This window comes from Anomaloglossus baeobatrachus, chromosome 3 (genome assembly GCF_048569485.1).
Source record: "Anomaloglossus baeobatrachus isolate aAnoBae1 chromosome 3, aAnoBae1.hap1, whole genome shotgun sequence".
Classification (NCBI taxonomy): Eukaryota; Metazoa; Chordata; class Amphibia; order Anura; family Aromobatidae; genus Anomaloglossus; species Anomaloglossus baeobatrachus.
In genome coordinates, this window is record NC_134355.1 from 133,401,066 (window position 1) to 133,428,406 (window position 27,341).

At 45.0% G+C, this 27,341-nt stretch overlaps 1 protein-coding gene across 2 annotated transcripts in view; it reads right to left on the reverse strand.

Moving 5' to 3' along the window:
* Positions 1-947: 947 nt before the first annotated feature.
* The window catches only part of RIOX1 (ribosomal oxygenase 1), a 69,850-nt gene continuing 43,456 nt past the window's right edge, over positions 948-27,341 (reverse strand). The window contains exons 11-13 of one of the 2 annotated variants that reach the window (XM_075338135.1): positions 8,888-8,987; positions 5,215-5,301; positions 948-3,713 (exon numbers count right to left, since the gene is read on the reverse strand). In XM_075338135.1, the coding sequence (XP_075194250.1) occupies positions 3,624-3,713; positions 5,215-5,301; positions 8,888-8,987 (277 nt within the window). In that variant the 3' untranslated portion in view covers positions 948-3,623. The remainder of the gene's footprint in view (positions 3,714-5,214; positions 5,302-8,887; positions 8,988-27,341) is intronic. The other variant, XM_075338134.1, reaches the window with a different exon arrangement.

The window sequence follows — 27,341 nt, forward strand, 5'->3', positions numbered from 1 at the left end:
TGTGGAGTGGTGAAGAAGAAATGTTCTCCACTGAAATGTGGTTCATACTATTCTTATGGACGCATCGGTAGAACACAAGTTCTACCGGTAAGTTCGGTAGAACATATGTTCTACTGATGCGTCCATAAGAATGCAATGCTTCTTTCTTTGTCTACATTCTGCTAAAGTTTAAAGCATCTCTGTTATCTAATTACATACACTAATAAGTAGCCTATCAATCACATCTAAGAGCAGGAGCACATCACTCAGGAATATATAGTCTGGAAATACAGATACACGTTCATCTTTGCAACAAATTGTAATATATTGTTTCAATGAATTTCAAAACCTTTCCAAACTGTAATAAACATTGTCTTATGAGTACAGCCTTTCCTATAATTCCTTATATCATGCAAACAAACCCTCAAGAGTCACATAATTCCATTTCTCCTCCACATTGCCAGCCAACTCTTGCACATGCTCAGACGATCACTTTCCTATGCCCTGAACAGGGCAAATTGCACATGCGCCAGTCCTCTGAACAGCACGGATGCTAATTTATCTGGATGTGGATGATGTAGGACATATCAACAGCGTTATCAGGCACAGGTGTTATAATGCTTAATGGGACAATTTTAAAGATAAGCGTGTCTATGGAGGGCTTGTAGCAAAGTGATGTAAGTACTACAGATTATGTAGTGGTGGTGCATTCTAGTGATGAGCGACCACTACCATGCTCGGATGCTCCGTACTTAAGAGCAGTGAGGCGTGACTCAAGCACCCAAGTATAATGGAAGTCAGTGAATGGGGACCTTGAGCATTTTTCTGGAAGATTTCCAAGAAAAATGCTCAAGTCCCCCTTGACTTCCATTATATTTGGGTTCTCTAGTTATGCCCATCAGAGCATGCAACTGCTCTTAATGAGTACCGAACACTGTAGTGCATTCACATCAGAGGCGGAAGGGGCAGTGTTAATAGGCTCAGGTACTATCATACTGAGCAACACATTTATACATAGCCAAGGGGCAGCAGGGGGTGCCATTGGGGGGGGGAGTTTTAGTGAAAGGATTGTAGTGTCAATTTACATCAGGTTCCCCATAAAAATTAAAATGATCCATGTTCATTTTTTTCTGCTTGTTTACAAATATGAAATAAGTTACATACTTTATTAAAACATGATAAAAATGGAAAAAGGAAAAAAAAACATTGCACAATTACGACATTCAATAAATAGCTTTTTTTGTGAATCACATATTATATATCATGTAAATAATAGGCTCCTTAGAGGAGGACAAGTGTATTTGCTGTTAGCAACTAATTATATGCCAGCTCACATTTTTTGTTATATAAAGATCAGTCTTAAAGAAGTTATCTGGGCCTTTAGCTATTATTTTTCCTATGAGACTAAGAACTTACAGTCAGGTACTTGGTAACTGCATGTGTTTTCTGCCGGGTGCTGATCTTCGCTGGCTCAGGCAGTGATGCTCCAGCATTCTTTTCACCTCGTGTCAACAGAACAGCTCTTTCTCCTCTCGTTTGCCGTGTTGAAGGAGCGTCGCTGTCATGTCGATTGACAGCCAGCTCCACACAGTTAGGCAGTGGGGAATTGGCTGTCAATCAGCATGTCATCAGCAGTGACGGCCTGTTAACACAGCAGAGCTGAAGAGAAAAAGCTGCTCTGTCAATGTGATATCCCAGGAAGCAGGAGCTGGAAGAGATAGTGACTAAGTAGAACAGACAAGTAGTTAGAAACTATCTGCCTGTTTAGTTCTTAGCCCCAAAAGAAAAATACTCAGTGTCCCAGATTGCCCCTATAATTAGTATGCCTTAGGCTAGGTGCATACAACCGTGTATTCTCTCATTTGGGAGAATTGGGTTGATTATACAAATCACACTGATCAAAGTGATCCGATTCTCACGTATGAGGGGAAAAAAAAAAAAAAACAAAAAACCTCAGTCTCCAGTTTGTTAGTTCGTGTAAAATTGGACTGCACTAAAGATATCATCCATGTGCAGTCTGATGGTTTCCACAAAGTCATTAAACTTGTATGGCCTAGTGCGAATCAAATATCGGATCAAACTCCGGCATGCAGCATTTTTTTTTTTTTCTCCTCGGATAGCCTTGATCCGAGGAAAAAAACTCTGACTAATGTTATTCTATGGGGCTGTGCTCATGTCAGAGTGCCAGCCAATGTTTTGTCAGATTGCGTTCAGGGTGACTTAGGGTGGGGCCACATGGTGACTTCAGCTGCGTCCATGTATGCTGTTACATGGCAGCGTAGTGCAAATGAAAAGGGATCCATTGTGACCACAGCTTTCAACACGCAAACAATTTTGACTTTTTCCAACTTGCTTGTCGTGACATGTTGCAGATCACATCGCTGTATGCTGCTACATTGCAGCATAATGCAATTTTTGGATGTGCAACCTTTGTCACAGCAAAAGCCGCCAATTACCCCAGCCTTAAAGTGTTTATTCTGCTCCGCTTACTTCTGCTTTGAGAGGTGAGCAGAGCAAGTGACATCATATCTACCTGCCTTGATGCAGAAGGAAGGACAACTGGCAGAACCTACTAGGCTCCTTTGACTTTCATTTTTAGACCTTTCATTTTTCAAAGTGGACACAGCATACAGTACTGTGCTAGACTGGGATTTAGCTCTTAAGAATCCCTACCATGAAGTTTTTCTTTTTGTATATATTATATTTGTGTATATGTCTATGTAGTGTAATGTGTGTGGGTTAATATACTCACCTACCACAGCCTTCCCCGGTATCCATATCTGCTCCTGTGTGCAGAGTTCCATCTGAAGAACTGCTTTTCATAGTGGTTTGTCTACTTGGTGCATTAGCACCAGGTCTAGCAGACAGCTGGGAACCACAAGCCATATGTGGCTCCTGAGCCACAAGTTGGGGACAGACACCTGGTATACCTGATCTCATTGGTGTAAGGGCCCTGAGCAGTCACTCATTCATAACCTCTAAGAAACTGGAACACCGAGCGCTAGTCCTCCTCATTCAACAGCAATGCCAGGCCACACAAATGCTCTTAGAATGGAAAGTCCTACAACCTCATACAGGTCCGGTGTCCACCCAACTTTGGGCATGTGAGTACATTTACAACATGATGGTTAATGCCATAGTGATGAAAATAAATCCTGGACTACGGCTTTTTTGATGACAGGTTTTTTTTTTTAAAAAAACTGCATTCTTTGAATTATTGATAAAATTTTAAGAGACATTTATATACTCTTAAGATATTTAAGCAATGAAAATATAAAGCATTCAATCTATAAAGCATTTACAATATACATGAGTCATTTCTGAGCCTATATAAAATGCCAATATTACAGAAAAAAAAACTACTTACATTTACATTTAAAAAAATTATTAAATAAATATGGAGGGGGAAATCTCAAATCAGACCTAGATGGAGTAAACCGTATATCATTTTTCCTCTTGGTTTTAAAAACAATGTGGAAATTGGATATCAGGTAGACAGAGAGGATGTATTAGTTGGTGGAAACTAAGTGATGCAGGTTTGTGGGCAATCCTGGTACATTCCTGAGGTGTCCTCTGCTCAGAACTTCATAGAAAGCAGGAGACATTCTCTTCACAGTCTCCACAGAAAGTTCTTCATTCTAAACTCACTCCGTTTCCACAGCACTTGTTATTGGAATCAGCGGCTCCTTAGTGGTCAGCAGACCCTTCTCAAATAACATGCTGGCTACACCAAGCTGAAAAAAAAAAAATATTCAAGTTACTCCTTATGAATAGGATAGAGAATAACATGCTGAGAACTGGGGGTCCCTGAAAATGGGACTCTGACGTCCCTTCCCGAACGGAGGTGCGCAAGAATGGCCTTTTCTCCATTTATGGTCTATGGGACTCATGGAAATAGCCAAGCATCATTATCAAGATCACTGGGGGTCCATGCAGTCCCCCAGCAATTAGCAATTTATCTATCCTATAGATAGGGGGCAACGCTTTAACACTAGAACTACTGGACTCGTGACACCTATATAGAAATACATGGTTCAAAGTAGTCAAAATGACTACCTCAGTAGTTCTAGTGTTAAAGAGGAACAACCACCAAGATTTTGCAACATGAAGTAAAGGCACTGCCTTTACTTCATATAGCAAAGTCCTAATCGTTGGTTCTCCTTAATAACCAGCTATGGTTTTTTTATTTAAAACTATAAATTATTATTTTTGCCTCTTTGCTTCTCAGCAGCCAAAACATTTTTCACTGATGTGAATAATATGAGGTTTTGTGTTATGCAAGACAAATCGTGCTATTTTTAGTTATATTTTAAGGGTTATAAAAATGATAATTTATTTTTTTTTTTTTAGACAGAAATCTAGATAAAAATGATTTTAGGGTTAGTTTTTACTTTTCATGTAATATAATATTTATTCATGTATATAGCGCTATTAATTACACAGCGCTTTACATAAATTGGCAGTGTATATTTTTTACTGCTATTGTTTCCCACCATATTACCTGTAGAATTAATTTTGCAGGTTTTTATTGTTCTTTGGTTATATGTTATGTAATAAAATGTACTTTGTATGAGAAAAAAAAAAGTGACCTTTTTCCCCTTTATTGTTCACTATTTCAATTGAACTGGGGCATCCATGGGAGTCCTGTCAAAAAAGTGAAAATAGCACACCACATTGTCATAGCTGATCTGAGTTTGCCGATTCTTCGAAGAGCTGGCATAGCTGAGCTGCAGAGTCGGTGCTTCTGTGCACTACAATAAAGGCTCAATGAGCGCTACTGTAGATGGTGAACTAGAAAACAGAAACGGTAATAAACTGCCTCTGTCTTCTCCCCAGGATCCACAGCTGAGCCCAATAGAGTAAATGTTTTAACGACAGGCCTCAAATCTAAAATACGGCAATGTTAAAGCTCCAGGATCAAGCGATGCAAATTTACAATACTTGGTCTTCAGCAAGTTAATAAAATAAATATTTGACTGCAATTTTCTATTTACTATTCTATGAGGTTTTGAAACATGTCCCTTTGGTCCCAAAGCTGTTGGGCGAGGTTATAACTGCTGCCGTTGCAGCACAACACAAATAATGTGTAGTGTGAATTCAGCAATGTGCTGCAGAGAAACATTGAGAGTATGTGGGATGCTATACTGTAAACAATTTCAGAGCTTCCAAGATGATTCAATACCAATTCTACTCATAGTAGCAACATTTATAGGAAAAAAATGCAGCCATGGCTACCTTATCATCCAGGTCTTCACATGGAAGGCTTTCTACAGTCACGTATTGAGGATAACAGTGGATGAGGTATTCTATTGCATCCACATGCTGTAACAAAAACAGTGATGCTATTAAACACAAAAAATGGGTGAGACCACATCTCACATATTTAGACTACAATCTACACCCACCAGCCGTAACATAACTCCCTTATTTATTTTACTCACCTATATAGCGCTATTAATTGCACAGCAATTTACAGACTTGATCATCACTATCCCCATTGGGGAACACAATCTAAATTACCTATCAATATGTCTTCCCTTATGCCACAAAAGAGCTCTCACATGTCGAGTAAGGCTGGGTTCACACATATCGACAACGACGTCGCTGTTACGTCACCATTTTCTGTGACGTAACAGTGACCTTTTATGTTGCTGTTATGATCGCTGCTTAGCTGTCAAACACAGCGATGCAGCAGCGATCATAACGTCGCTACATGTGCAGAGAGCAGGGAGCCGCGCACACTGCTTAGCGCTGGCTCCCTGCTCTCCTAGCTACAGTACACATCGGGTTAATTAACCCGATGTGTCCTGCAGCTACACGTGCAGAGAGCAGGAAGCCGCGCACACTGCTTAGCGCTGGCTCCCTGCTCTCCTAGCTACAGTACACATCGGGTTAATTAACCCGATGTGTACTGCAGCTACATGTGCAGAGAGCAGGAGCCGGCAGCACAGGCACCGTGAGAGCGGCGGAGGCTGGTAACGAAGGTAAATATCGGGTAACCACCTTGGTTACCCGATGTTTACCCTGGTTACAGCTTACCGCAGCTGCCAGACGCCGGCTCTTGCTCTCTGCTCGCTTCATTTCGTCGCTCTCTCGCTGTCACACACAGCGATGTGTTCGTCACAGCGGGAGAGCGCCTTTGAAGAAAACGAACCAAGGCTGTGTGTAATGAGCAGCGATCTCACAGCAGGGGCCAGATCGCTGCTCAGTGTCACACACAGCGAGATCGCTAATGAGGTCACTGCTGCGTCACCAAAACCGTGACGTAGCATCGATTTCGGTAGCGATCTCGCTATGTGTGAAGCACCCCTAAGAAACTACAAAACCAATAAAAGATGTCCTCTGCTGCCTGGCACCAAGACATTAACAGCAGATCCTTAAAAGATATGGAAAACTGCTGAAGAATATAGAACAATGGTTATGAGTCCTGTCACTAGGAGGGGGAAAGTGGGGGAAAAACAAGTGGGGGGGGGGAAAAATAAAAAAAAAAAATAAAAAAATAGTATTTGCTCTGCCACGTAGGCTAGATCATGTCTTTGGACACTAGGTAGCTCACTTTTAGCCTATTGTCCATAGGAGGCAGACACAACCGGTCTTAGGTCTACACGGACTTATTTCCATTTTGTTTTTACCTAGGTAAGCGATGTGGACATTCTCCACATTGTTCTTCATGCTAGGAAGGACAGACCATGTGCTTTTCAGTAGTGTAGGTCCATGTAAATGCCACATCCCTGTTGGTTATCCGCTCACTAAAACTTCACCAGTCAACTATAGCCCAAGGAAGTGTTCTGGTGATCCCACAATTGTGGGAGGTCACCAAAGAGGGTGTCAAAAGACATTGGAAAGGCGAGTATAATTTTTAACACTCTCCCCGGCATCCAAGTCCTCTTCCGTTCCAAATTACTTTGTAGTGTGTCTTTTTCTTAAGGGATTGTCCCTCCTTTATATTTCCTTTGGCTTCACTCCTCTTTGTACCTTTACTATTTACTTCCATCTCTGAGCACAACGATAAGTGGGGGGGGGGGGATGTGTCATGTTTGAATTATATCCCAGGAACCATATTTGTCACATTTTCAGTGAATCCCTTTAAGGATGTGGGTTTGGTTATCCAGATACTTCAGTCTAATTTATCATTTACAACTTTTTTAAATGTTGCACAATTCTCCACCAGTACCCCCATGGAGTACAACACCTGTGTAATTTTATTTTTTCATAGATTAATGTGTGACATGTTAATCATACAACTCTATACTCTAAACATAGGGGGAACAAAAAGGTAATATATTAAAAAAAAAAAAGCACATTTACTTTTCTGCAAAATTAACTTAGGTGTACAATTTTGCAGAATTAAGCGGCAATGAAAAACCCAACACTGATGAAAAGTCACTTAATGCACCACTGCAGCGGGATTTTTTTTTTTATCACAGCACTGGAGTTTTGCTTCTAATTAAGGTCACTGAGCCTAGTCTGCAGTCTTCAATGTTTATGACACTGCTCCCTGGAGTTTTTGACCTGCTGGCTGCTCCATTGTTTGATGGAGCAAGTCCGCAGTCACTTTTCAGTGCAAATCTGAGAGCCTCGGTCCAGATCTCATATACTTGCATTAAAGGAGTTGTCCAACATAAACTCAAACATTCTTTTCAGCTAATCTGTGCTGTATTGTTATCTAAAACATCCCTACATTTTTTTTTTTTCACTTTTGTTCCTCTTGAATTATCCCTTAATTCTCTGCAGACACTATTTACATACAGCTCAACCAAACTGACATCTTCCTATGCCAAACCTCACAGTCAGAGCCGGCACCGCCCGGCCTCACTGTCCAGCCCCGCCCTCTGCACACATTCGCTGTCAGTATTCTACTCAGCACGGACCTCTCATCACTACAGAATTAGAAGTAACAGCACCACATAGGACTGACACACACACACACACACACACACACACACACACACACACGGTGCTCTGCACACCACACCCCCCCCACAGCTTTCCAGCCGCCCCCCACACAACGCTCTGTAGCCTATTATAGCATTATACGCCCCCTCCGTGTAGGGGATGCATACTCACCTCGGTCCCCGCCACTACTCCTCGTTCACCCGCTGTCTGTGCTCTGCCCATACCAGCACAGTAATGACGTCACCGCTGTACTGAACTGCAGAGAGCACAGACAGCAGGACAATGATGAGAAGCAGCACAGCGCTCCCTCTCATCTGTGATGCCGATATATTTGAACGTTTGATTTTGAGAAGGGGGCCCGATGCTGGCGCTGACACTGCGCGGGCAGCCGCCTCCAGGCCCCTCCCCTCAGCTCACGACTCCCACAGCAGTGGCATGGGAGAGTACAGAATGTGTGGGAGGGTGCGGGGGAAGGGGAATCCAGCACACTGTACATGCAGAGCAGGGCGGCATGTGATGCCCGTCTACAAGGCGACCATAAGCTCCTGCTCGTAGACGTGACATTACAGGAAGCAACAAAATCCCGGCAGGAGCGGTCACATGACCACTCTGAGCCTGGGGAGAGGGGCTGACAGCAGTGCAGGTAAGTAGTTGGTATCTACTTACCTGCCACTAGGTAGCTCAATAGTGCAATAAACAAAAATAAGCAAAATAAGCCGGATAACCCCTTTAAGTGCCTGTGACCTTTATTTCTGACTTCTGGCAGAAATCACAAGATCGGGCAATGGGACTTGTAGAGGCACTGATAAAAGATAAAGATGTCTGCAAGTAGGAATAATACTGGTTTCAGGGACCTTAGATTAAAAGCAAAGTGCTGGGAAAAAACAAACAAAAAAAAACGCTGGTGTGGCGCTTTGAAAAAAGAACATGAAAATGACGAATCAAGGCCTGAGCGTTCATGAATTTTGCATGTTGAAGCTGACCCTAAAGCCCGAGAAACCGATTCTCTTACCTCAGTGTCTATTTCAATAGACTTTGGTGCCTCCTGGTGGTACACTCTGGAATTCTCTGTAGAGTAATACAATAAGCAGGCTTCTCCTTCACTACACAATCTGCACAGAAACAAAGACCAGGGTATCAAGCTTTTAATGAGCAACTTACATTCTATTGTGTTCATCAGCAATATGCAAGACCTTATACAACCCCAGCGCCAATAAAGTTGGGACACTAATCGGAAACAAGAATGCAGTGATTTGGAAACCTTTTAGCCAAATTTTATTCACAACAGAACATAGATCAGAAGTTTAAACAGTAGACATTTTTCCATTCAATTTGAAAAAATTAACTCATTTAGAAATTAATGGCACCAACATATCTCAAAAACGCTGGGCTAGGGCCATGTCTACCTTTGAGTAGCCTCCCATCTTGCTTTTACAACAGTTTGTAAACATCTAGGAAATGCCAAGTCCTATTTGTTGGTTATTTTGTTCATAATATACCAAATATTTTATATTAGTGACAGGTCTGGACTACAAGCGGCCAGGTTATCACCCAAACTCTTAAGCCATGCTGTTGTAATGGATGCAGTGTTGCTGAAATATGCAAGGCCTTCCCTGAAATAGACATTGTCTGAATGGGAGCATAGGTTGTAAATGAGCTTTGGCCCAGAGAAGACAGCAGCGTTCCTGAATTGTGTAGATATACAGCTTCATCTGTGCATGACAAAGCTATAACTTGCATTTATGGATTCTGTAGGAAACTGGGTTCACAAACAATGATTTCTGGCAGTATTCCTGAGCCCATGAAGTGATTTGCATGACTGAACTATAACTGGTTTTACTGCACTGCCTGAGGGCCCATAGATAATGAGCATCCAATATTGATCGCTAGTCTTGTCCCTTGTGCACATTGACTTCTCCAGAATCTCTGAATCTTTTGATATTATATATCATAGATGATAGAATATTTAAAGTCACTGTCATTTTATGTTGGGGAACATTTTTCTGAAATTATTCCACATTTGTTAGACTAAGTTGTCCACAAATTGATGCACGGTGGCTCAGTGGTTAGCACTGCAGTCTTGCAGCACTGGGGTCCTGGGTTCAAATCCCACCAAGGACAACATCTGCAAGGAGTTTGTATGTTCTCCCGTGTTTGCGTGGGTTTCCTCCGGGTTCTCCGGTTTCCTCCCACACTCCAAAGACATACACATAGGGAGTCTAGATTGTGAGCCCCAATGGGAACTGTGTTGCCAACGTATGTAAAGCGCTGTGGAATTAATAGCGCTATATAAATGAATACAATTATTATTATCTCTAACCATATTTGCTCCTGAGAGACTCAGCCTCTCTATAGAGCTCTTTTCATACATAGTAATGTGTAGACAATTGACCCAACAGCAGTTTTTCCATTATTACCACTTTTTTTCGAGCATTTGATAACCCTGTCCCAAACATTTTGAGACATATTGCTACCATCAAATAAAATGGAAACATGTCTAATGAGCCTAAAAAAAAAAAAATACCAAAATCATTGCATTCTTGTCTCCTTTAGATTATACACAGCGTCCAAACTTTTTTTGGAATTGGGGATGTAAGCTTCCTCTATCAGAGCCCCGTGTGAATGAAGTGGTGGTCAATCATGCGCACTGTGGCTCTATTCATTCCTAATGGGACTGCTGGAGATAGCCAAGCACTATGTTCAGCTATACCATATGCTCCAGGTAAATCAATTTGTCTACTTAGACCACATCAGTACCTACATAGAGAAACCACAATGTGGCCAATCCCTTTAACTTACAAATTAAATTGGATAACTCACTAGGGGAAGCTTCACGGCACTTCACATAACTATAAGAGAAAACAGCACTGCAACGATCGGGCAATTTTCAACTTTTCCGCTTCTTTTTGTCCTATGACATGTGAGCTGTATACACCAAACGAGCTTAAAGGCCATACAATATTTACTATCACAGGGACAGACTGAAAAATCCATGCTAATTAATGATGAAATTGTTTTTCTGGAAGGAACCATTTATAATGAACACATTGTTCCTGTACTGGGCACTTTATTTGTATCCATTTCTATGCCCAGACGCCAGTAAGAAACATTGCAATTAGAGGATCTAATTTTGGAGATATTTCCTGCCATACATATAAATAATTGATGCATTATAGGCAAGTCAAATCATACAAGGTACATTACTTTTGCAATGCCTTAATTCTATAAATTGATGTAAGTCCCACCTTGTGTACTGCATACATCGGTTGTAGGAGAATATGTTAAACGTTGTACGGTGACTGGTTAGAGGTATATAGTACTTGTCTCACTAATATATACAAAATAGTCATATATAAAAAGGGGGGAAAAAAAAAAAAAAAGTTTCTTTATAATGTACTGGGATATTGTGAAAGGTTTTCTGATCCTAACAAGTTGGGATCCTATCAAGTCATTGCATAAAAACAGAAAAAAAAAAAAAGAAGTCCAAATTATCTGTTGAATATTTTTTTTTTTTTTTTTTTTCTTCCAATTTTTGGGGTGATTTTTTTTTCCTTGTAACTAATAATCCAGAAATCTTGCAGTTCTCAATCTAACCACTGAACCTCATAATAGGCTGAAATTACCTGTTCTGCTGAGATCACTTTTCAGCAGTTGCCTCATTATCATAACAGGCGAGATTCCAATGACAAATTGTGGATAGAGAGAATCCACCATTCACAATTACTGATGTCAAATTTACTCTCCCCCTGCACAATGGTCTACATACAGGTCACTGAGCAGGCCTAGAAAAAGCTCCCATAGAAATCTATCTATAGTCCGTGAATCTTAAAATCTGTAAACGCTGTTAGCAGCATTAGCAAGATTGCAGCTACCATAGTCATGTACGGGAAAGACTATAAATAAATTAAAAAAAAATATATACAATCCTAAACTAAGGAAAGATTAACCCCTTCACTCCCCAGCCTGTTTTCACTTTCCTGACCAATTGCACTTTATGGGGCAAAAACTCGAACGCTTCAATGGGTCCCAGTGATTGAGAATGTGTTTGTGACACATTGTACTTTACGATAGGGGTTACCGTATTTTTCGCTTTATAAGACACACCTGATTATAAGACGCACCCCAAAATTTGGTGAAGGAAAGAAGGGAATTTTGTTTACTTACCGTAAATTCCTTTTCTTCTAGCTCCTATTGGGAGACCCAGACAATTGGGGTGTATAGCTTCTGCCTCCGGAGGCCACACAAAGTATTACACTTTAAAAAGTGTAACCCCTCCCCTCTGCCTATACACCCTCCCGTGCATCACGGGCTCCTCAGTTTTGGTGCAAAAGCAGGAAGGAGGAAACTTATAAATTGGTCTAGGGTAAATTCAATCCAAAGGATGTTCGGAGAACTGAAGACCATGAACCAAAAGAACAATTCAACATGAACAACATGTGTACACAAAAGAACAAACTGCCCGAAGGGAACAGGGGCGGGTGCTGGGTCTCCAAATAGGAGCTAGAAGAAAAGGAATTTACGGTAAGTAAACAAAATTCCCTTCTTCTTTGTCGCTCCATTGGGAGACCCAGACAATTGGGACGTCCAAGAGCAGTCCCTGGGTGGGTAAAAGAATACCTCGATAAAAAAGAGCCGAAAAACGACCCCCTCTTACAGGTGGGCAACCGCCGCCTGAAGGACTCGCCTACCTAGACTGGCGTCTGCCGAAGCATAGGTATGCACCTGATAGTGTTTCGTGAAAGTGTGCAGACTAGACCAGGTAGCTGCCTGACACACCTGCTGAGCCGTAGCCCGGTGCCGCAATGCCCAGGACGCACCCACGGCTCTGGTAGAATGGGCTTTCAGCCCCAAAGGAAGCGGAAGCCCAGAAGAACGGTAGGCTTCAAGAATCGGTTCCTTGATCCACCGAGCCAAGGTTGACTTGGAAGCCTGCGAACCCTTACGCTGGCCAGCGACAAGGACAAAGAGGGCATCTGAACGGCGCAGGGGCGCCGTGCGAGACACGTAGAGCCGGAGTGCTCTCACCAGATCTAATGAGTGCAAATCCTTTTCACATTGGTGAATTGGATGAGGGCAAAATGAAGGTAAGGAGATATCCTGATTGAGATGAAAAGGGGATACCACCTTAGGGAGAAATTCCGGGACCGGACGCAGAACCACCTTATCCTGGTGAAAAACCAGGAAGGGGGCTTTGCATGACAGCGCTGCCAGCTCCGACACTCTACGGAGCGATGTAACTGCCACTAGAAATGCCACCTTCTGCGAAAGACGTGATAAAAGAGACATCCCGCAGCGGCTCGAAAGGTGGTTTCTGAAGAGCAGTTAGCACCCTGTTAAGGTCCTAGGGTTCCAGCGGACGCTTGTAAGGTGGGACTATGTGGCAAACTCCCTGCAGGAACGTGCGGACCTGCGGAAGCCTGGCTAGACGCTTTTGAAAAAATACGGATAGCGCCGATACTTGTCCCTTGAGAGAGCCGAGAGACAAACCCTTGTCCATTCCGGATTGAAGGAATGAAAGAAAAGTGGGTAAGGCAAAGGGCCAGGGAGTAAAACCATTATCAGAGCACCAGGATAAGAAGATCCTCCAAGACCTGTGATAGATCTTGGCGGACGTTGGTTTCCTGGCCTGGCTCATAGTGGCAATGACATCTTGAGAAAACCCTGAGGACGCTAGGAGCCAGGACTCAATGGCCACACAGTCAGGTTGAGGGCCGCAGAATTCAGATGGAAAAACGGCCCTTGTGACAGCAAGTCTGGGCGGTCTGGGAGCGCTCACGGTTGACCCACCATGAGATGCCACAGATCCGGGTACCACGACCGCCTCGGCCAATCTGGGGCGACGAGAATGGCGCGACGACAGTCGGACCTGATTTTGCGCAGCACTCTGGGCAGCATCGCCAGAGGAGGAAATACATAGGGCAGTCGAAACTGCGACCAATCCTGAACTAATGCGTCCGCCGCCAGAGCTCTGTGATCTTGAGACCGGGCCATGAATGCCGGGACTTTGTTGTTGTGCCGTGACGCCATGAGATCGACGTCCGGCGTTCCCCAGCAGCGACAGATCTCTCGAAACACGTCTGGGTGAAGAGACCATTCCCCCGCGTCCATGCCCTGTCGACTGAGAAAATCTGCTTCCCAGTTTTCTACGCCCGGGATGTGAACTGCGGAGATGGTGGAAGCTGTGGCTTCCACCCACTGCAGAATCCGTCGGACTTCCTGGAAGACTTGACGACTGCGAGTGCCGCCTTGGTGGTTGATGTATGCGACGGCAGTGGCGTTGTCCGACTGGATCCGGATCTGCCTGCCCTCCAGCCACCGATGAAAGGCCAATAGGGCTAGATACACTGCCCTTATCTCCAGAATATTGATCTGAAGGGATGACTATCGGAGTCCAGGTTCCCTGAGCCCTGTGGTGGAGAAAAACCGCCCCCCACCCTGACAGGCTCGCGTCCGTGGTGACCACAGCCCAGGTGGGGGGTAGGAAGGCTTTTCCCTGCGACAGAGAGTTGGGAAGGAGCCACCACTGAAGTGACATCTTGGTTGCAAGGGAAAGAGAGACGTTCCTGTCGAGGGAAGTCGACCTCCTGTCCCATTTGCGGAGAATGTCCCACTGGAGTGGCCGCAGATGGAATTGCGCGAAGGGCACTGCCTCCATCGCTGCCACCATCTTCCCCAGGAAGTGCATGAGGCGCCTCAAGGGGTGTGACTGACCCCGAAGAAGAGATTGCACCCCTGCCTGCAGCGAAAGCTGTTTGTCCAGCGGTAGCATGACTACTGCTGACTGAGTATGAAACTCCATCCCAAGGTACGTCAGTGATTGGGTCGGTGTCAACTTGGATTTTGGGAAGTTGATGATCCACCCGAACTGCTGGAGAGTCGCCAGAGCGACGGAAAGGCTCTTTTGACACGCCATCTGAGAGGGTGCCCTGACCAGAAGATCGTCTAAGTAGGGAATCACCGAGTGGCCCTGAGAGTGTAGGACCGCCACAACAGATGCCATGACCTTGGTGAACACCCTTGGGGCTGTCGCCAGGCCGAAAGGCAAAGCCACGAACTGAAGGTGTTCGTCCCCGATGGCGAAACGCAAAAAGCGTTGATGTTCGGGTGCGATCGGCACATGGAGATATGCATCCTTGATGTCGATCGATGCTAGGAAGTCTCCTTGTGACATCGAAGCGATGACCGAGCGGAGAGATTCCATCCGAAACCGTCTGGTGCTCACATGTCTGTTGAGCAGTTTGAGGTCCAGAACGGAACGGAACGAGCCGTCCTTCTTTGGCACCACAAACAAGTTGGAGTAAAAGCCGCGACCATGTTCCTGGGGGGGGAACAGGGATCACAACTCCTTCTGTCTTCAGAGCGTTCACCGCCTGAAAAAGTGCATCAGCTCGCTCGGGGGGCGGAGAGGTTCTAAAGAAACGAGTCGGGGGACGAGAGCTGAACTCTATCCTGTAACCGTGAGACAGAATGTCTCTCACCCATCGGTCTTGAACATGTGGCCACCAGGCGTCGCAAAAGCGGGAGAGCCTGCCACCGACCGAGGATGCGGTTCGGGGATGCCGAGAGTCATGAGGAGGCCGCCTTGGAAGCAGTGCCTCCTGCGGCCTTTTGGGGGCGTGACTTGGACCGCCACGCATAGGAGTTCCTCTGGCCTTTCTCCGGCCTGCTGGACGAAGAGGATTGTGGCTTGGCGGAGGGACGAAAGGACCGAAACCTCGATTGTATTTTCCGTTGCTGAGGTCTCTTCGGTTTGGACTGGGGTAAGGAGGAGTCCTTTCCCTTGGATTCCTTAATAATCTCATCCAATCGTTCGCCAAACAAGCGGTCGCCAGAAAACGGCAAACCGGTTAAGAACCTCTTGGAAGCCGAGTCTGCCTTCCATTCGCGCAGCCACATGGCCCTGCGGACTGCCACAGAGTTAGCGGATGCCACCGCTGTACGGCTAGCAGAGTCTAGAACTGCGTTCATGGCGTAGGAAGAAAAAGCTGACGCCTGAGAAGTCAAAGACGCAACCTGCGGAGCAGAATTACGTGTGACCGCAGTAATCTCAGCCAGACAAGCTGAGATAGCTTGGAGTGCCCACACGGCTGCAAAAGCCGGGGCAAAAGACGCGCCCGTGGCTTCATAGATGGATTTCACCAGGAGCGCTATCTGCCTGTCAGTGGCATCCTTTAGCGATGATCCATCTGCAACCGATACCACAGATCTAGCCGCCAATCTAGAGACTGGGGGATCCACCTTGGGACATTGAGCCCAACCCTTAACAACGTCAGAGGGGAAGGGGTAACGTGTGTCAGTAAGGCGCTTAGTAAAGCGCTTGTCCAGAACCACTCTGGGCTTCTGGACAGCATCTCTGAAGTTAGAGTGATCGAAAAACTCACTCCGTGTACGTTTAGGGAACCGAAACTGGTGTTTCTCCTGCTGAGAAGTCGCCTCCTCTACAGGTGGCGGCGGGGGAGATATATCTAACACCTGGTTGATGGACGAGATAAGGTCATTTACTATGGCGTCCCCTTCAGGTGTATCAAGATTGAGAGCAACGTCAGGGTCAGAGCCCTGAGCTGCGACGTCCGCCTCGTCCTCCAGAGAGTCCTCAAGCTGGGAACCCGAGCAGCGTGAAGAAGTCGGGGAAGATTCCCAGCGGGCCCGCTTAGCCGGTCTGGGACTGTGGTCCGGGCCGGAGTCCTCCACATGAGACCTAGGGCCCCCCCTGGGAACGTGCTGCGGCGCGGACAGAGAGGGGCCTGGAGGCGAAGATCCAACAGGGCCCGGGGCCTGTGGAAGGACCGGTCTGGACTGCAAAGCTTCAAGCAGCTTGGCAGACCATTTGTCCATAGACTGAGCCATGGATTGTGAGAGTGACTCAGAGTTTTTCAGCAAAAACTGCAAACTCTGTCCCTGCCGCCTGGACAGGGGGAGCAAGGGGTTCTACCTGAGCCGAGGGGCCCACTAGTGACCGAGGCTCCGGCTGAGCAAGCAAAACAGGGGTTGAGCATTGCTCACAGTGAGGGTAGGTGGAACCCGCAGGTAACTTAGCCGCACAAGAGGTACAGGTCGCAAAATAACCCTGTGCCTTGGCACCCTTGCTCCTTGTGGACGACATGCTGTTGTCTCCTAGGAGAGTGATCACTGAGGGTATATGGGAAAGGGTATACAGCCCGACCAAACAGAAATATATAAATATATATATAGTATCTATTCCGGCACCCTAAGGGGACCAGCACCGGGTGACCGGTATGGCTTACCGACCGCTAAAAAGCGGAGTGTGTGTCCTCCAGATTCCCTGCCTTAGGTCTCCCAGCGTTGCAGAGCTCTTTCCTGGAAATCCTCCACAGGCAGAATGCCAAAAAAATGGCTGCCGGAGCTCTCTGGGGAGGAGTGGGGCCGTGGGCGGCGCTAGAAAAGTGCGGGAATCTGGAGTCCCCACAGTGATCAGTGAGGGGGGAGGAAACATACAGGATGCTCCGGCCCTCACAACTGACGTCAGGTCGGCAGTCTCGCCCTTGCCCCTGATAGACAGGCCCGGGGGCGGGAGTTTTGATACTAGGCCGCAATTGAAGCCGGGGACTAAATTTAAGACCGCGGCCGACAAACAGGCGCGGTCGGCGCGGAAGTCCGCCGGCCGTCACAAATAAGCAGCTGCTGCAGCGTCCGGGATGAAGGCGCTCCATGCACATCCCCATGGGGACACAGAGTACCTTAGTGATGCAGGGCCCGGTCCCTGAGGATAAATCAACTCCTGTCCGACAGATTCCCACAGGGGCTGCGGAGGGAGCACGGTCCCAGTGAATGGATGACCGCTCAGGATCCCACTTCTCCCAGAGCCGCTAAGGGATGGTGAAGGAGACGGCATGAGGCTCCGGCCTTTGTACCCACAATGGGTACCTCAACCTTAACAGCACCGCCGACGTAGTGGGGTGAGAAGGGAACATGCCGGGGGCCCCGTGGGGGCCCACTTTTCTTCCAACCGATATAACTAAAATGAGAATGCATGAGTGGATGTGTGCCTCCTTCCACACAAAGCATAAAACTGAGGAGCCCGTGATGCACGGGAGGGTGTATAGGCAGAGGGGAGGGGTTACACTTTTTAAAGTGTAATACTTTGTGTGGCCTCCGGAGGCAGAAGCTATACACCCAATTGTCTGGGTCTCCCAATGGAGCGACAAAGGAAGAGATTTTTTTTTATGTTAAATGGGGTCCATCTTATAATTCCAGTGTCCCTCTAACAAATCATATAGGGAATATGTCCCTCATAGCCCCCCATCCTAAAATTAGCCCCCCTTAATCTGGATATGGCCCCCTTATATTGAATATAGCCCCCTTGTGATGGCACACGTCCCCCTGTGCTGCCCATGGCCCCTATAGATCGCACAAGTCCCCCTGTGTTAGATATCGCCCCCATAGTGCTGCCCATGGCCCCTATATAGATCGCACAAGTCCCCCTGTGTTAGATATCGCCCCCATAGTGCTGCCCTTAAACCAGAAAGTTATGTCACACAAAATAATTAATAAATAACATTTAACATTTACATCACCATCATTTTTAAAACATATTTATTTTTTTAGCTTAAAAGTTTAAATCATAAAATGGACAGTACAATTTGTTGTGCAATTTCTCGAGTACACAGATACCCTTTATGTGGTGGAAATCTACTGTTTGGGTGCAATGCAGGGCTTGGAAAGAAAAAGGTGCTCTAGATTTGGCAGGAATAGACTACTGCAGGCACTATGTCACATTTGAAAGAGAAGAAAAAATGTCCCGCTTCCGGAATAATAGTAAAACTGCTGCAATTTTATTTAAGGACGTGAAAAATGACACAATGACAAAAATAGGGAGCCCATATGTGGCATAAGGCTACGCGTTTCGAACGCTGCCTGCGTTCTGTCAAGCCTAAGTGAATAGATCTTGCTCACAAGTATTTAAACTCACTCCTACCAATGGGAGGAGTGTGCTTAATCAGAAAACACATGTGCCAACATGGGGTAGATAACATACAAAACAACAATACAAAAATTCAACAATACAAAATATATAAATCATTATATATATATATATATATATATATATATATATATATATATATATATATATATATATATATATATATATATATATATATGATAGATTTTTCAAATAAAAATTCTGAATGTAAAAATAATAATAATAAGAATAATACGAAATTGTATAATAAAATAGTGCTTTCTTTACAATACAGCACACAATTTAATCACATTAAAAACATCATCAAACGGTATTTACCCGTTTTAAATGAGGATCCTGTTCTTGCAACCATACTGCAATCTGGTTGCACTGTGGTTGCTAAAAAAGCACCTTCCCTGGGCAACATTCTTTTACCTAGTTTTTTTGTAAAAAATAAACCTGTTTCCACCTGGCTTGAACACAAGGGATTTTTTAAGTGCGGCACTTCTCGTTGCCACACATGTGAATTTGCTTTACCCTGTAGCTCATTTTCAAATGCTGGTGAGACTGCCACATATTCCATTTTGAGGTACATTAATTGTAATACCACTAATGTGGTTTATTGCATTAAGTGCACCAGCTGTAATTTACTTTATATTGGTTACACAGTGAGAAAACTCAAGGTGCGTTTTAATGAACATATCCGGGATATTTATAATTCTAAGGGCACCGTTATTCCAGCCAGAAATCTCTCATCGGCATCCAGACATTTCATTTCACATCATAATTGCAATACTAATTCCCTGCGTATTTTTGGTTTAGAAAAAGTTAAAATCTCTCCTCGTGGTGGTGATATCCAACATCAAGTTCACACACGTGAGGCTTTTTGGATATTTAATTTGGGAACTAGAATACCCAATGGTATATATGTATATATATATATATATATATATATATATATATATATATATATATATATATATATATATATATATATATATATATATATATATATATATATATATATATATATATATATATATATATATATATATATATATATATATATATATATATATATATACTAATATATATATATATATATATATATATATATATATATATATATATATATATATATATATATATATATATATATATATATATATATATATATATAAGATTTATATATTTTTTATTGTTGAATTTTTGTATTGTTGTTTTGTATGTTATCTACCCCATGTTGGCACATGTGTTTTCTGATTAAGCACACTCCTCCCATTGGTAGGAGTGAGATTAAATACTTGTGAGCAAGATCTATTCACTTAGGCTTGACAAAGAACGCAGGCAGCGTTCGAAACGCGTAGCCTTATGCCACATATGGGCTCCCTATTTTTGTCATTGTGTCATTTTTCATGTCCTTAAATAAAATTGCAGCAGTTTTACTATTATTCCGGAAGCTGGACATTTTTTCTTCTCTTTCATTGGACCCGTGCACTGTCAGAGTGTATCCGTGCATGCCGGACTTTGCCCCAGTAGAGCTGGATCACCTGGTTTCCTCCACTATGTCACATTTGCAGAGCCGCTATGATACCAAAACATCAGAAACCGCACACGTGACCTAATTTTGGAAAGTACATCTATTGTGGAATTCGACCAGAAATGCAGTGTGCAATATCAACTCCGATGATTCACAGAATTGTGTGACAGTGGGCTGCAGAAATTAAAAATTAAAATTTTTCCAGTAAAATGTTTTCAAAAAGGACTATTAGGAGGAAATGGACCATAGTTTATTAAGCAATTTTTCCCAAGTTTTCTAATATCCTATATGTGGTTGGAAACTACTTTTCATGCACAGTGCAAAGCTCAGAAGGGAAGAGCACCATACCGAAATGCAGATTTTGCTGGAATAGTCATGTCGCATTGGCAGAGCCCCTGAGGTGCCGGGACATTCACTTTTTTTTTTTACAAACTGCACCCCTCAGTGAATATAGTGATGCAATGAGGATATTGACACCACAGATATGTCAAAAAAGGTATACCATTCTGTGATAAAAAAAACAAACAAATAATTGCATTTTTAATCACTAAATTACTGTTCTGCCTCAAGAAATGGCTAAAAAGATCACAATTTGTTACACAAGTTTCGCTGAACGTGGCAATACCCCATATAATGCTGTTTGGTCACACAGCAGGGCTCAGAAGGGAAGGAGTGCTATTTGACTTTTGTGGTGCAGATTTTTATAGACCGGCTTGCGGACTCTATTTGCAGAGCCCCTGATGAGCCTAAACAGTGGAATTGCAGATCAAGTGACTCCTCCATAGAATTTACACCCCTCTGGGAATTCATCTATGGTGTAGTGACTATTTCTACACTATGGGCGTTTTCCCAGAAACAAACAAGCAGTGAAAGTTGCAGAGTGAAAATTGTAATATGCCATTACAGTGCCCAATACATTGTAGTGCCCAATGCATTGTGCCCAGCTTGTGCTTCTTGAGCTTCTCACCTGTAAAATAAGTGGGCTCTTCTCACTACAATAATGGCAAACATATGGATGTTAACTACGATTTAGGCACATTGTGGGGCTCAGATTAGAGGTGGACATTTGGATTTAGGAGCGCATATTTAGCTAGATTTCTTTTGGTGGGAGCCATGTCGCTTTTCCAGAGCAGTAATGCTTCCAGTAACTTGGACACCCCCTATATTTCTGTGAACAGGTGAAGTACCGGAGTGGGGACTTGTTTTTTGCGAGTCGAGATGAAGCTTTTATTGGTGGCAATTTGGTTCAGTTCACATGTATCCAGTGCTCCATGCTGAACACATACATCAGAGTTTCAATCGAAATATCTGAAACACGCGATTCAGAATAAACTCCTAATGCAGCCATTCACTAATGAGGCAGGAGGAGTTACTCTGAGCTCCATTTAGTAGAGTACAGCTTTCCAGAGGTGCATAAACCTGTGTCCGACAGAGCTTTTGTGAAATCCTAAAAAGAGGGAGAACGTTGGATCATAAGCCAGATAAGAGTCCACAGTGACTCCATCTGCCCCATTATATGGAATCTTCTGTCAGGTGTTCCATCTGTTTCAGAGATTTACATAGAAACCACAGTGTAAGTGCTCAGCATAGAGCGCAGGATAAATGTGAGCTAAGCCTTTCTACAATCTTTGTGCAGAATAAACAATTCAACAGCAGGTCATAGTTTCATAGTTTCATAGTTTTTAAGGTTGAAGGGAGACTCTAAGTCTATCTAGTTCAACCTGTAGCCTAACATGTTGATCCAGAGGAAGGCAAAAGAAGAATTGGTTAGATTTTCTTTTTATTCCATTCCTTGTGCGAGATAAGTTATTAGACAGCTTCATTCATTAGGTCAGTGCGATTACAGCAATACCAGATTATTAATGTTCGATTTTTTTTTTACGTTTGGCAACAATCACACACAAACTTTTGTTTTTGTTCGTTTTTTTTTTTATACAAAATCTTTATTTTTATCTGCATAGTCTTATTTGGGAGCTATAATTTTTCTTTATTTCTGCTGGTGGCTTGTTTCTTTGCGGAACGAGTTCACACCTTTATTGGTACAATTTTTTTTTATTGGTTTTCTATTCTGATTTTTAGTAGGTAGAAAGAACAAGAAAAAAAAAAATTCAGGATTTATTTTTTTCATGTTGTTCACTGTGGTAAAAGTCATAAGACCGCTTAATTCTTTGGCTAAGTTTTGGTTACAGTGTTACCACATTTGTCTTTATGTTTTGCACAATAAAAACTTATAGAAAAAAAAAATATTTTTGCATCGTTATGTTCAGAGACAGAACTTTTTTTTTATTTTTCTGCCGATGGTGCAGTATGGCAGCTTGTTTTTTGGAGGACAAAATGGTTTTTAGCAACACCATTTTTATTTATATTCATCTTTTTGACCACATTTTTTTTTTTTTAACTTCGTTTTATTAACAATTTCAATTTTTGACCACATTTTATTCCTTTTGTTAGGTGGTTTTACAAAAAATAAAAATGTTGCCACTTTTTTTTTTTTTTTTTTTTATTTATTTTCTGTAATGTGCACTGAAGGGATTAAATAGTGTGAGTTTTATAGGTCGGGTTGTTCCAGATGTCAATACCAAATGTGTGTATTTTTTTGTTTATTTTCGTTCTTTCATAAGTTTACCAATAAATATGAACGTTTTTTTTCTTTACAAATAAAAAAAATATATTTTTTTTTTATTTTTTTTTCTACAAGTTTTTTTTTTTATTTTTACTTAGTCCCTCTATGGGACTTTAACTTTCATTACTCTGATTGCTGATATAGATTTATATAATGCATTGCAGTCGGTGCATAAAGTCATTGAAGCACTGACAATAGCCTCTTAGACCAAGCTCCTGGCATGGTCTAACAGGCTTGCTGTAGCTAGCTGACCTAGAGGGAGCTAAAGACATCAGGTTGTCATGGCAATGATCAGGCTCTCACAATGATGTTGCAGGGGCGCCGATTGAACAGAAGAGAAGCAGAGTTCCAGACAGCGATTACGAGGGCAAGCTTTTGTGTCCAGCATGATCACCATGACATACCCATATGTCATGTTTCGGAAGCCCCTTCCCTACCAGGATGTATGGGTACGTCAAAGGTCGTGAAGGGGTTAAAAACCATGATCACAGTGTCTGCTTTAATTCGTAAAAAATGCGGATAATGCATTAGTTGTATTAATATAGCCGTACTAGCCAGCTGAAGGAACAGCGGCTTCTTTGCAGACATCCTTACTGGAAAGTAATACTAGACAGCTAGAGAACACTGACCCGATCATTGCATATGCCCTGACCCTGGGACACATTTTTCCTCATTTGGGCAATGAGAAGCAATGGTGCATAAAAAAAAGAATTTTGTTTACTTACCGTAAATTCTTTTTCTTATAGTTCCGTCTTGGGAGACCCAGACCATGGGTGTATAGCTTCTGCCTCCGGAGGACACACAAAGTACTACACCTAAAAGGTGTAGCTCCTCCCTCTGAGCCTATACACCCCCTGGTGAACCAGTCACAACCAGTTTAGTGCAAAAGCTGAAGGAGAATAGCCACCCACAAGCAGAACAGAGCAAAAGCCGGAACAACCGGAGACTCTGTTCACGACAACAGCATGTGAAAACACACGGAACAAGGAAATTGCCAACAGGCAACAGGGAGGGTGCTGGGTCTCCCAAGACGGAACTATAAGAAAAAGAATTTACGGTAAGTAAACAAAATTCTCTTTTTCTTTAACGTTCCTTTGGGAGACCCAGACCTTGGGACGTTCCAAAGCAGTCCCTGGGTGGGAAATAAACAAAAAAAAACTAAGAAGTAGGCAGAAACCTAACTTCACAAATGGGCGACCACCGCCTGAAGGATGCGTCTGCCCAAGCTCGCATCTGCCGAAGCATGAGCATGCACTTGGTAGTGCTTTGAGAAGGTATGCAGGCTAGCCCAAGTGGCAGCCTGACAGACTTGCTGAGCCGTAGCCTGGTGCCGAAAAGCCCAAGAGGCACCGACAGCCCTGGTCGAGTGCGCTTTGATCCCCGGCGGGGGAGGAGCCTGCGAACTTTGGTAGGCGTCCGAAATGGTCGACCTAATCCAACGGGCTAAGGTCGGCTTAGAAGCAGGGAGGCCCTTGCGCCGACCTGTGGTTAGCATAAAAAGAGAGGTACACCGCCTAAGCGCAGCGGTGCGAGACACATAGATCCGGAGAGCATGCACCAGATCTAGAGTATGTAGAGCTTTTTCAAAGCGATGAACAGGGGCCGGACAGAAGGAAGGTAAGGTAATGTCCTGGTTAAGGTGGAAGGGAGAAACCACCTTCGGAAGAAAGTCCGGAGTCGGACGGAGAACCACCTTGTCTAGATTAAAAACTAAAAAAGGTGACTCCGAGGAGAGCGCAGCCAAATCAGAAACTCTCCTGAGACAAGTTATAGCAACCAGAAAGGCCACTTTCTGTGAGAGACGATACAAAGAAACCTCCCTAAGGGGCTCAAAGGGGGGTTTCTGCAAGACCGTGAGAACCAAGTTAAGGTCCCAGGGGTCCAAGGGCCGCCGGTAAGGTGGGATGATGTGAGACGCGCCCTGCATGAAGGTGCGGACCTGAGCCAGCCGAGCGAGACGCCGCTGGAACAGGACTGACAGGGCCGAAACCTGTCCCTTGAGAGAGTTGAGGGACAGACCTAGCTGCAGACCAGACTGTAGAAAAGACAGAAGTGTCGGCAAGGAGAATGGCCAAGGAGAATGGCCGGTAGAGCGGCACCAGGACAGGAAAATTTTCCAAGTCCTGTGATAGATCTTAGCGGACGAAGACTTACGGGCCCGAGTCATAGTGGAGAGGACTTCAGGGGGAATACCAGAAGCCGTCAAAATCCAGGACTCAAGAGCCACGTCGTCAATTTGAGTGCCGCAGAATTCGGGCGGAAGAACGGACCTTGCGAGAGTAGGTCTGGACGGTCTGGGAGAGGCCACAGCAGCTCTACGGACAGTTGGAGCAGGTCCGGATACCAAGCTCGCCTGGGCCAGTCCGGTGCAATGAGGATGACTCGACGACCCTCCATTCTGATCTTGCGCAGGACTCTGGGCAAGAGGGCTAGAGGGGGAAACACGTAGGACAGACGAAACTGGGACCAGTCCTGAACCAGAGCGTCCGCGGCAAAGGCCTGAGGATCGTGGGAGCGAGCCACGTAGAAAGGAACTTTGTTGTTGTGACGGGATGCCATTAGGTGCACGTCCGGAGTGCCCCATTTGCGGCAGATCGACTGAAATACTGCCGGGTGCAGGGACCACTCGCCACCGTCCACGCTTTGATGGCTGAGATAATCTGCCTCCCAGTTGTCCACGCCTGGGATGTGGACTGCGGATATGGTGGACCTGGAGTCCTCCGCCCATTGAAGAATGCCTTGTACCTCCATCATTGCCAGGCGGCTGCGTGTCCCGCCCTGATGGTTGATGTAGGCAACCGCTGTCGCGTTGTCTGACTGGACTCGAATGTGCCTGCCCGCCAGCAGATGGTGAAATGCTAGGAGAGCCAGAAGCACGGCTCTGATTTCCAGCACATTGATTGAAAGGGCTGACTCGGACGGAGTCCAAGTGCCCTGTGCTCTGTGGTGGAGACATACCGCTCCCCAGCCGGATAGATTGGCATCCGTGGTGAGATCACCCAGGACGGGGCCAGGAAGGAGCGCCCTTGGGACAGGGAGAGGGGCCGAAGCCACCACTGAAGAGAGCTCTTGGTCCGTGGCGACAGAGCCACTGACTTGTGTAAGGAGGAAGGCCGCTTGTCCCAACAGTGGAGAATGTCCAGCTGCAGGGGGCGCAGATGGAACTGGGCAACGGGAACAGCCTCCATGGACGCCACCATTTGACCCAGCACCTGCATCAGACGCCTGAGGGTATAACGGCGGGGCCTCAGGAGAGAGCGCACCGCCAACTGGAGTGACAGCTGTTTGTCTAAGGGCAACTTCACAAGTGCCGGCAGAGTCTCGAACTGCATCCCTAGGTACGTGAGACTCTGGGTCGGAGTCAGAGTGGATTTGGGAAGATTGACAAGCCACCCGAATTGGGCTAGAGTGCTGAGAGTGAGCGAGACACTCCGCTGACAGTCTGCGCTGGATGGCGCTTTGACTAGAAGGTCGTCCAGGTAGGGGAGCACTGCCAACCCCTGAAGGTGCAGAACCGCAATCACGGCTGCCATGACCTTGGTGAAAACCCGAGGGGCCGTGGCTAACCCGAAGGGGAGAGCCACGAATTGGAAATTATCGTCTCCTATTGCAAAGCGTAGCCAACCCTGGTGTGAAACCGCAATGGGCACATGCAGATAGGCATCTCTGATGTCGATGGACGCCAGGAAATCCCCTTGGGTCATTGAGGCAATGACTGATCGCAGGGACTCCATGCGAAAGTGCCGCACCCAAACATGCTTGTTGAGAAGCTTGAGATCCAGGATGGGCCTGAAGGTACCGTTCTTTTTGGGAACTAGGAAGAGGTTTGAGTAGAAACCTCTGAACCGTTCCCGGGCGGGAACTGGTACAATTACTCTGTTGGCCTGCAAGGCTGCCACAGCCTGTGAGTCGCACACAAGCAGTGAGAAGGGTCCCTCCCCTGTGCAGGACAGCCACCGGGAGGGGCCATGCCTGTCCCTCAGCATGAGTGACATGCGAGGGCAGGTAACAGAACTAGGCCTCCGGCGAAGCCGGGGCCTAAATTTAAGCAGCGAGGCCGACGTGCAGGCACTATTGGCGCGGTTCTCGAGCGAAAAGCCAGAGGCCCGGCCGGAAATGCTAAAAAACATATTAAACACTCTCCCCCCACAATAAATGACAGGGACCCCCAACATATGAACGTCTCAAGGTACTTAGCTGCTGAGACGCAGGGCCAGGTCCCTGGGGGTGAGTGCTCCGGTACAGCAGGGTCCTCAAGGGGCTGTGGCCGGAGACCGGTCTCCTGCCAGGTATGGAGACCGTGGTGGCTCCCACTTCAATCCAGAGCCCAGGAGGGATGGTGAAGGAGCACGGCATGTAAGGCTCCAGCTTTGGAAATCAAC